Source organism: Geosmithia morbida (genome assembly GCF_012550715.1).
Source record: "Geosmithia morbida isolate 1262 chromosome Unknown scaffold_8, whole genome shotgun sequence".
Classification (NCBI taxonomy): Eukaryota; Fungi; Ascomycota; class Sordariomycetes; order Hypocreales; family Bionectriaceae; genus Geosmithia; species Geosmithia morbida.
The window spans coordinates 115,553-126,233 of record NW_023336195.1 but is presented as its reverse complement, the minus strand read 5'-3'; the positions used below and the strand labels follow the sequence as shown (position 1 = coordinate 126,233).

Below are 10,681 nucleotides of genomic sequence, written 5' to 3'. Positions count from 1 at the left end.
GGGGGGAGGAGGGTATGGACCTTTGGTGGCGTCTACTGCTGTCTTTACTCTCTCTCTGACAATCAACGAAATTGCTTTCTTTCTCTTTTTTGCCCCAATATCTCCTTTTCTCACTCTCTTTCTATTGTCCTGCCAGTGTCAAAGTTTTCTTACCGGTCCCAAAACAGATCACGAGGGGTTACTGAGGTCGACGCCATATATGAAGTGGCTGCACCCGACCCTCTCCAGCTTCTCTCTCCTCCCGACCTTCTTGACTTGGAATCTCGCCGACGAAATATCTATTCTTAGAAGATTGGAAGCTTCCAGGAATCCGCGCAGACCTGGAGTCGCATGCATGACAGCTTATGTAGCCAAGCCTTTCTCTTCTCTTTACTCTCGGTAGATCCACGATATGTATCTGTACCGCCACATCGGTTGGCACCTCACACAAGCCAAAGGGACGGGGTCCTACGAGGAGTTCCTTCATTCCTCCATACTCTACATGTATCACACTGTTATCCCTCACCATAGGTCGTTAGGAGGGGAAACTCACCGTGTCACGCTGTGGACAGCTGGAGGTTCTCTATTCTATCCAGTACTACGACAGACATGTTCCTGTTCGTCCCATGGGACCATATCAAGACTAACCCGGTTGTAGATGATGGGAGTGGGGAAAGTAGTAATTAAGTGCCTTGGCTACCAACCTGCCACACAAAAAAATACATCTAGTCTCCCCCCCCCCTTTCTCTCTCTCTCTCTCTCTCTGCGTGTGTGTGGGTGGGTGTGTGTAGGTGCGGGTGTGGGTGTATGTGGGTGTGTATCTGTCCATCTGTATGCAACTGCCTGTCCCCTTTTGGCTTCTGATCTGAGCTGCCAAGACAATTGTGCCTCGATTCACTTTACGCTTCTTCTGTATACAATGCAGTAGCGGAATTGGCACTGCTCTAGCCTTGAACCATGTCCGTCATGCGCTCTGCCGATCTTTCCATTGCCGCCCGCCTGTTGCAACGGGACGACACGCCTCAGCCGAGATTGGGCAGACGCTACTGCGATAGCCGTTGAGCTGCTTGTTTCTCTAGTGCGTGCCCTTTTTCCTTGTTCTCTGACTGCAACTCTGCTATCAACCAGCCAGTACCTCTGGAACTGTCTGCGTTTCTGGGTTCCTTTTACTTTGCAGGACTGGGGTTTCTGGGAGGCCTTGCAGTAAATGTTTAGTCCTTGCGCAGCACCATGCAGCCATGTATAATCAAGTCCCCCCTGCCCTCCCCCCTTTTCTACCGTCACAAGCCGAGTGAGAGAGTTGCCCCTGGCATATCATCTCGGTCCCGCGAAAATTGACATGCTGGTATCTTTACTCGTGAACACATGCGGCTCAAGTCCTACATTGATCTCATCAGCATCATTCGCCTCATGTTTTCTCTCTCGGTCCCGCTGTTCCTCCAGGGTTATCTCATATCTCGTGACCGTTTATGGAAACCGTATTCTGTCACGCAGTATACCACCTTTTCAAATATTGTCTGACCTCAGATGCCATCCTGACGTAGTCCCCATCTTCCCGAGAGGTTTGTTGCTTGGAATATTCCGAATGGCCACGGCTTGAGTGTTGAGTGTGAATGAGTCAGATGATGATGCTTCATACCCTGTTTTTTTTCTTTTTCTTTCACGGAAATATACAATTTTCCACCTAGACTCTTCACAGTCCCTCTCAGGCCATCACTGGTCGCCGGTTAGACTCTTGTCCTCGTCCTTGTTTTCCTCGTCCTCCTTCGTAAACTGACCAGTCGGCTCTACTCGTACTGAGCTCTCTCCTCTCCCTCTCCCTCTCTTCCCGCTTCGATGGCGCCAGTCTGGACCCAGGACTAGCATGCAGCCATCAGCGTACCATCGTCGAGGGACCCCATCCCTCCCCGCTGCATTCCGCATTGGGAAATAACCTGGAGTCTGGGAGCCACCGAGAGCCTCTCTCGTATCGTACTCTAGCTAGCTCAGTTGAGAGCCGTGAGAGGTACGTCGAGCATAAGCTTCACGACCATTGATGGAGTCAGTCAGAAGTGAGGCGGCGGGACTCGGTCGGAGGGTTGCTGTCCCTAGAGCCCATTGACTTTCCTGTCGCACGTCTTGTCGAGCATGTCTCCCATTATGATTACTGGGTACGATCCCTTCGGTCAAGGTACATGGCTTGCTCTTGCTCTCCTTAGCATTCCCGCTCCGATGTCACCCGGAGGCGGAAAAGATATCACATGCCTGGTACCGTAAGGTACCAGGCATCAAGGTGCTCGTTTACAGTTTATGCCACCTCCCCCCTCTCCCTCTGTACCCTTCTTCTCTCCCGTACAGACACATGTGCGGAGCTCTTGCTTGTGACAACGCCAACTCTCGTGGCCTCTCGGACCCTTCTCGAGCCTTCTTCATCATAACCAAGGGGTATTCTCCAAACAGGCATGGGGAAGGTCGCCCACTTCTCCGATATGTTACCATTACGAGGTTTTATCCTGCGTCGAGAGCATATATACTTTGGCATGATATCTTCCATCCCATTCTCGACCCTGGACATGACCTAATCTCTCCTCTCCTTTCCTGGTGGTCACGTCATCGGCAACTTCTACCAGGCCAGTCGATGGCACAATACGAATCCACGGATGCAAAGTACTCAGGCGTAGCAACAGTGCCGTTGTGTTGTGGATGGTGTCGACTCGAACATGGGGGGGGAGGTATAGCGTGTTGCTCTGGATTCTGGATGCTCGACTCCTTGTTCCTTTCGTCTTCTACGGGTAGAGCATCTAGTACCGCCAGTCTCTTGCACCACACGAGTGTAGCGAGGAGGGAGAGTTTGGCTGTGGGCCGTGGCATTTTCATGTCCAATTGGCACCTTAGTTGATAGTTCCCGGCCGTGCGTCATCCGAGTCGTGTCTGTGTATGGTACCATGTGTGGTGTCCCGGCACGGAGAGTGGCCAGCCATGTTGTATCTCGTCACCTTACGTCCTCCCCGGTGCCGTACCTGTCTGAAGGGAAGTGTGGCTCTTTGAGTCTGCGTAGGCAAGACCAGCATGGATGCCTATTTCGTATTGCCGTTTTAAAACCTACATGGAGAGGTGTTGCTCCGAGACTGCATACAGAGAGGCCGCATACTCTGTTGGGGTAGGCACTAAGCGAAATCTGTACACAGAGTTGTGTACCTGGGGCTGCCGTATTAGTTCAATGGCATCATGCCGGCACTGTCTCCCGTGGTGTCCCCCCCCCCCCCCCCCCAGGGGTATACATCCACCATGTAGATCTCCAGATCTGCATTGGCAGACTACAAGAACATGTAATATCCTGTCATGATATCCTTGTGCTAAGTCATGATATGCCTGCCTCGCTAATGGCTCAGGCACACCACAGCTTGGACAACCCGTTGACTGGAACCGGGATGGCAGCCGTAGAACAAGTCAAGAACAAATGACTAGCGCCGTGTCGTATAACTCCCGGTGCGACCTGCTGCGGCTTGGGCCGGCATTAAGAACTTGGAGTCGGTGATGCTGACGGGAACCTGTGACTGACGTGCTGTCATATGTCCAGATTGCCGAGTATCGAGACGTCCATCGAGACGTCCATCGAGACGTCCAACTTCATAGCGCTCTTGGCATCGACGTCGTCACTATCTGGAACCCCGCACAGACGGCGTGCTATCTGAAAAACGGGTCGCCTTCGTGACAGGAGAATTTGAATCAGCGTCAGCAGCTCTCTCTCTATCGAAGTCGTCACCGGGCCTTTTAGACTGCAGGCAAACCTCCCCTCCCGCTGTGTAGACTCCGCTGCCTAGACACCGCTGTGTAGGGGGTGTGCTGGTCCAGCGGTAGTCGAGGGGCTCGGTCGATTCCCAGACGAGACGAATGATGGCGTGATGCCGTTGTCCTGCCATTTTCATGTGGTACTCTAGGACTTTACTTCTGCCGGACAGCGTTGGAGCTTCCGTTGTACTACCCCCCCCCCCCGGGACGACTGCTGTTCGTATGCACTCGGGCTTCTTCTCTCTTTCTTCTAGATCAACAAGTACCACGGCCCTAGTCGTCCCCCCTCCGTAACGATGCATCATAGAGTGATCCTCTAGTCTCTAGCCTGCACAATACGAGACCGGGGAGAGTCACCGCTGTTTCTATTTTTATCGTGATGAGGACTACACAAGTCGAGAGAGCAGGAAGGCAGGCCGTACGTAGTCGCTCAGGAAACGAGCGGGGCCGGGCGTCCCGGGATGAAACCACCAGGTCGCTCTTCATCTCGAGAGTTGCTGTCAGTGTCCCTCTGCACGTTGGCATGTGCAGGATGCTGTCGGGTAGAGAAGCGCTGTCTTGGTTGAGATCGGGCCCAGTAGCAGTCCTTGCCATATGACGAGATACGGTATGACTTATGAAGACGACGGTCCCCGAGCTCGCGTCTGGCGGGTGCAATTCGGGTATACGACGTAGTTGGAGGGATACAGGGGGGTCGTCGGTCTTCCCTCTCGGATCACCAGTCTCTTCGCTTGCTTGTCAGGCCCCTATTGAGCGTATGGCATGCTGTGAGGCTCTCCTTACATCCCCTTTCCCGGTTCATGCCGTAGGCACCTGCCACGACATAGGTTGATGCGCGATGTCTGGCATACCCTGCTCCCGGCACACAGTTGAACGTCCGGGCGGGAGAAGAGGTAGGGGAGGCAATCTGTTGATGGCCCCCTCCCTATCTTGGTATCCAGGGAATTGGGAAGCAGTAGTCATCACCTGCTGATGCGGTATGAGAGCCAAGACACTTGCGTAGAGTATCAGACGTAACCTGTCGTATTGTCGATATATCACCGAGTTGGGCCAAGGGAGGGGTATATAAACTAATGAACCCCGCATCCGAGAGAATCCCAGCCCAGCGGGGTAATTACCAGAGAGAGGATGGGAGAGGAGGAGGGAAAGGGACCCCGGATCGGAGTGAGTTGAAATCAGGCATGATACACTCGGCAAAACCAAGTCAAGTGTAAAGAATGGCGGTTGTATGGAGTAGGATGGTCGACGACATGATGCATGATCAACGCGGAGAGATACTCTCTTCGGATGAAGAAGATGAAGAAAAAAAGGAAGAAAAAGATTTCTCTGGTGCCTTCCCAAATGGTATCACCAAAAGAGGAAATGTATAGCGGGATAGATGATTGGCCTGAGTACCCTGAGTACTCGCGCGTCGGTACGTACCTGAATCTCAAAATGGTAATCCCGGCGCCTGTTGCTTCTTTGGGACACACGATGCTGCGTAGATCAATCCACCAGATCCAGTCCTTTTACGCATCAACGGATCACCCCACACAAGGCTGTTTTCCTTCTTTCCTCCCCCCGGGCGAGGATACCGTTTTGAAGATGGAAAGGGTCTTACCTCAAGGGGCAGAGATTGTAATGGCTGGTGGTCTGTCGTATACTTAAAGGGTCGAGGTTGTCCAGGCCTCTGGTCAACTTCTCTCTTCATTCTTCCACATACAGCAGAACCCCTTCTTTTTTGACTCTTTCTATTTTTTTTTTTGGAAAAAAAAAAGAAAAAAAACCCAAATTGGAAATCTATACGCTTCAAAATCCATATTCTCCCTGATACCTATTCACTCCGAAATCTACATCCTCTAAAGTTCAATATCGATACTTGCCTATACAGCACACATACACACGACACACGACGCAGAATGGCACCCACAGCACTAGCAGACGTGGCGGACGGGCAGTTTCTAGAGAGCATCTCGGACGCCATCGACGACGTCAACGTGATCAAGTACGACAGCAAGTCCAAGTTTGACGTGCAGAAGGATAAGGACACGTTCCGGCAGTACGAGGATGCGTGCGACCGGGTCCGCAACTTCTACCGGGAACAGCACCAGAAGCAGACGGTGGCGTACAACCTGTTGGCCCGGAGCCGGTTCTACAGCGCGTCGCGCGTGCGGCCGCGCATGACCATCTGGCAGGCCATGGAGAAGCTGGACACGCTGGTGGACGAGTCGGACCCGGACACGAGCCTCTCGCAGATCCAGCACCTCCTGCAGAGCGCCGAGGCCATCCGTCGCGACGGGAAGCCGCGCTGGATGCAGGTCACCGGACTGATCCACGACCTCGGCAAGCTCATGCTCTTCTTCCCCGAGCTGGAGACCCAGGGCCAGTGGGACGTGGTGGGCGACACCTTTCCCGTCGGCTGCGCCTTCGACCGCCGCATCATCTACCCCGACACCTTTGCCGGCAACCCCGACAGCCACGACCCCGTCTACTCGTCCGAGTACGGCGTCTACGCGCCCCACTGCGGCCTCGACAACGTCATGCTCAGCTGGGGCCACGACGAGTACCTATACCACGTCGTCAAGGACCAGAGCACCCTGCCCGCCGAGTCGCTCGCCATGATCCGCTACCACTCCTTCTACCCCTGGCACCGCGAGGGAGCCTACCGCCACCTCATGGTCGAGAAGGACTACGACATGCTCAGGGCCGTTCAAGCCTTCAACCCTTACGACCTCTACAGCAAGAGCGATGGTGTCCCCGAGGTCGAAGAGCTCAAGCCCTACTACATGGACCTCATCAACGAGTTCTTCCCCAAGGGTGAGCTCGAGTGGTGAGGGGGGGAGGAGGTTGGCGATCGGAAAATACCTCTCTTCTTTTTTCTTTTTATCTTCTTTTCTCAATTTCCTTTCTTTTCTTTCTTTCTTTCTATTTTGCGAGCGAGGAAATTGAACTAGGGTTGTATTTAAAATAAAATCAGAGTCTTGGGTTGAAATTTTGGGGGAAAATAAAGGAACATCATGCTTCTATCATCATCACTATATTTACATGGCACGATACATTCATCAGACAAAGTGCGTTTTCTCAAATTTCTAGAGCTCTTTTTCTTCTTCTTTTTTCTCCCCTTGTATGCGGCCGCGGATGTGATGCTTTTTACATTATGATATGACGTGTTCAACGTAGTGTGACACATGTAGGTAGATGTGCCTTCCACGGCCTCGGTCTCCGCCCTTTCGGTATTCCCTCATAGATGGACATTTATAATCATCAGATCATGATGATGGGCTCGGACCACAGGCGACCGTGTCGTCCTCCCGGGTAGGTAAAGTGTGAGTGTAGTCGTGTGTATCTTGGGTTCCGTCACTGCTATGCTGATGGGTGCGGAACCGTGGGAGATTTGAGTCGTAGAAGCATAGATGCCCGTCTGTGAACTTGAACCGGTGGCGCCGGTACAGACGGACCTGTTCTGGGTCGGAGTTTGGGTATGGTAGTCGTTCCCGGCCGTGCGCTGCATCTAGTCGTCGAAGCCACCCCACTCGTCGTCGTCATCGTCACCATCCACGTCCTGCCTGTCCTCGTCCGCCTTCTTCTCGGCCCAGGGTAACCTCTCGTCGCTGTACGTCTCGCGCGAGCGTTCCCTGACCTGCTTGATGGGACACCCGTAGAGACTCTGGAGCACCTGGCCAATCTTCTGGACGAACTCGTCATTCTCGAGGCACGCCTCGCGCTCCAGCTCGTCGACCAGGATATCGAGCACGTGCAGCCTCAGGCCGAGCGGCACGGCACGCAGGTCACCCTCCTTGTCCAAGGGCCAGCTCGTCAGCACGGCAGCGACGTCCTCCTCCTGCGACGCGAGGCGCAGGTTGGCGGCCAGAACGCGACGGACGAGCATGAGGAACTTGTCCAGACGGTGCTTGTCAATCGACGACCACTGCTGGCCCAGGACGTCCCAGAAGGCTGAGAACCAGGTGGCCTTGTCGGCGGGCGAGCGGATGGGCGCGTCGTCGGCGAGCCGGCCGAGGTCCGCGGCCAGACGCTGCTGGGGGATGGGTCGGTCCGTCATCCACATGGCGTAGTAGAGACCCTTCCACAGCTTCAGGGCGTCGGTCTGGGTGAGGCATGTGCGCGATGAGAGGAACAGTTTCAAGGAGTCGAGTGATGTGGTGCGTAGTTTGCGATCTGTGTGAGAGCTGCTTGTCAATGCCTGATCAGAGGAGGATGGGTTGCGGGGGGGGGGAAAGATAGGGAGGGAAAACGTACCACTCGATGCGAGATTTCTGATGAATGGCATCTGCGCTTCCATCATGGGCAATTTTCCGAATATCTTGTTGTATTGAATATGGTTTGACTCGGTGATACGTAGGAGGGACCAATATCGGAAAGCACGAATAAATCGACCTTGGCATGTCTCTCGCAACTTTTTTTTTTCTGCCGGGGCGGTCAAGGAATCTGCCCCGCGTCGGCCAGCTGTGGGTGTGTCCGGGTGAAGTGGGTGGGACAGGGGTTGATGCTGCAGTGAACACCAACAAGTTGCAGTGGCATCGCAGTACGCATCAACTGAACGAGGCAAGTCACCGATGACCCGAATAACAACAGCAGCCGCTCCTTCTATCTTGCGACTGTTCTTGCGACTGTTCGCAGGTGACCGACAGCGATCACGCAGCTGTAGAGATTAAGGCCAAAAATGAGGCAGAAACCTGGAGAGAGACATGAGAAAGACTTCTTTTTTTTTTTTTTTGGAAAGGGGGGGGGGGGGGGGGGGCAGTATAAAGAGAGAGCACTCTTCCGTGTTTTCTTTAGATTTCTCTCCCTCTTTCTCTGACATCAATACAAAGCCCAGCTTCACATACCACTGCCTCACAGACTTCAGCAGCTTCCCAAGTCTCAGCTTCACAGTAGACCACTGCTGTCTTTTGAACTTGTTCATTTCCCTGATTCTGCAACCTAGCTCCCGCGCACCGGCCAAGCCTATCTGATCTCTTGTCACTATAATCCGGCAAACATGACTAATGTCTCTGTATCTTTTCTCTGCAATATACTGCCCTTTCACCCCTCCCCCCAACCATCCAGTTTCTCTCTTCTCTATATGGCCATCACGAAGTATACAAACCAGCCTCGAGGGACGCTAAAAAAAAAGGCCTTCACAATTGGCCTTGCCAGGACGGATCTGAGATCAGTCCCGTTAAAGATCTTCTCCTTGTCAGGGACCCATTTGGGAAAATGTACAGAAGTGGAGCGAAAGAGACCCGAAAGTGGCACATAAGTAGTCACTGACCCCGATTCCATCAAGGAAGAGGGCAACGATCAATGCTCATGCACTTGCCACTGGTGCATCCATCACTATAACGCTTCTGCCACGCCTCTATACGCAGACCTTGTCACTTATCTCACTACCCCCCCCCCCCCCCCCCCCCCCCCCTCTCCCCTACCCCAAGCAGACTCATTGTCTGACAGCCCACCAGAATTCAAGAAGAACATGACACACAGATTCAATGGAAAAAGAAGGCAGTACCGCACGAAATGGGTGGATTATGAAGAAGATATGCGGAGGCCAGCAGCTTCAATCTCGCTTGAGGGTCAACTTGTAGCGTCTCTCCGCGACTGGGTTCACGATAGTGTTTGGATCAAGGGCACGAGGCACTCGATGTGGTACGAAAAAGGTGTAATATGTATTGATCTTGTCTGTTCCTCTTCTTCTTCTCACTATCCAGCCAGCCAACCAAGATCCAGAGGAACACACCGCGAGGATTTCCAAGCGGTGGCGGCAAGGAACCCGACGACCATGACTCTATTCTCTTGTCCACCTTCGCCCGACGAGCAGCAGCCGTCTAGGTCCGACGCGCTGGCGTCGTATTTGCGGCCGAAGACGCGGAACTCGAAGCGACAGGGCGACGCTGCCGAGTTGCTAGGATCTTAGACGAACCCCTAGCGAACGGATCGTCATCATGGTCGTTCCCGGGGACAACGGATTATCTAGGACGCTTTGGAGTCGGTGATTATTCCTCGTCATCGCCCTCATATTTGTCCTCTTCCTCATTGTCCACGATGTCAACTTTGACGAGCCGAGTCCCTTTTCCCCGTTAACTTGGGAGCCGTCGCGGCCGGGGGACGCAGTGGAGACGCTCGAACGGGTCGCAGGGGTAGGCACTGTAGCAGCAGTCTTGGCTACAACCTTCTTGCCGCTACACGAACAAGTGGGAGTTGGGGTGAGAATTGTTCAAGAAGAAGTCTACCAGCAATAAGCCCCAGGCCCGGATGGTATTACCTTGGACAGTGACGGACAAGGGTGGAATCACTGGTAGTACGGAGTATTGCATGCAATACTGGCATTACTCCGTAGTTGGGCATCATTATCGGAGAGGTACAAGGCCAGGACAATGTGCCTCGGCAGACAAAACAACACCATCAAAGCACATCCAAGCACATCCAAGCACACGTACACTGTGATGATATATACACGGTCTCCAGATAGAAATCTCTAGCAACTACGAGTATTCTGACGGAGATATCTAATAGATAGTAGATGCCCTCATTAATGACTATTCATCGACTGTACTCTCACCAACAACACTGACCCAGACTTTACAACCTTTTCGACTACCCACTATAATAATACCACATATTACCACACATTACAGCGCTCACAGCGCTCATATCAAACCCAAACGCGCCCCCCCCCCCCAAAAGAAACTCCCCCCCTTTAGGGCCCCAGGCCTAACAAGCTTTAATCTGCCGAACTAAGATTACGACCCCGCAGCCCCACCACCTTGGACGTTCCAACGTCACAACAACCATCATATCACCAAGTGCATCATCACCAAGCTGCATCATCACCAAGCTGTNACTGACCCAGACTTTACAACCTTTTCGACTACCCACTATAATAATACCACATATTACCACACATTACAGCGCTCACAGCGCTCATATCAAACCCACCCCCCCCCCCCCCCCC

The 10,681-nt window shown here is 53.2% G+C and overlaps 3 protein-coding genes across 3 annotated transcripts; 1 reads left to right on the top strand and 2 right to left on the bottom strand.

Annotated features, from left to right (window-relative positions):
- Positions 1-3,526: 3,526 nt before the first annotated feature.
- Positions 3,527-3,881, bottom strand: GMORB2_7275 (uncharacterized protein; the record flags this gene model as incomplete). Its single annotated transcript, XM_035469240.1, has 2 exons — positions 3,527-3,649; positions 3,750-3,881. 2 exons carry the CDS (start codon positions 3,879-3,881, stop codon positions 3,527-3,529), a joined length of 255 nt encoding a protein of 84 aa, XP_035320935.1.
- A 1,767-nt stretch (positions 3,882-5,648) lies between these two features.
- Positions 5,649-6,563, top strand: GMORB2_7274 (inositol oxygenase; the record flags this gene model as incomplete). The annotated part of the gene is made up of 1 exon (XM_035469239.1): positions 5,649-6,563. One exon carries the CDS (start codon positions 5,649-5,651, stop codon positions 6,561-6,563), a length of 915 nt encoding a protein of 304 aa, XP_035320934.1.
- A 677-nt stretch (positions 6,564-7,240) lies between these two features.
- GMORB2_7273 (ribosomal RNA-processing protein 1) lies at positions 7,241-8,029 on the bottom strand (the record flags this gene model as incomplete). The annotated part of the gene is made up of 2 exons (XM_035469238.1): positions 7,241-7,905; positions 7,987-8,029. 2 exons carry the CDS (start codon positions 8,027-8,029, stop codon positions 7,241-7,243), a joined length of 708 nt encoding a protein of 235 aa, XP_035320933.1.
- Positions 8,030-10,681: the final 2,652 nt, after the last annotated feature.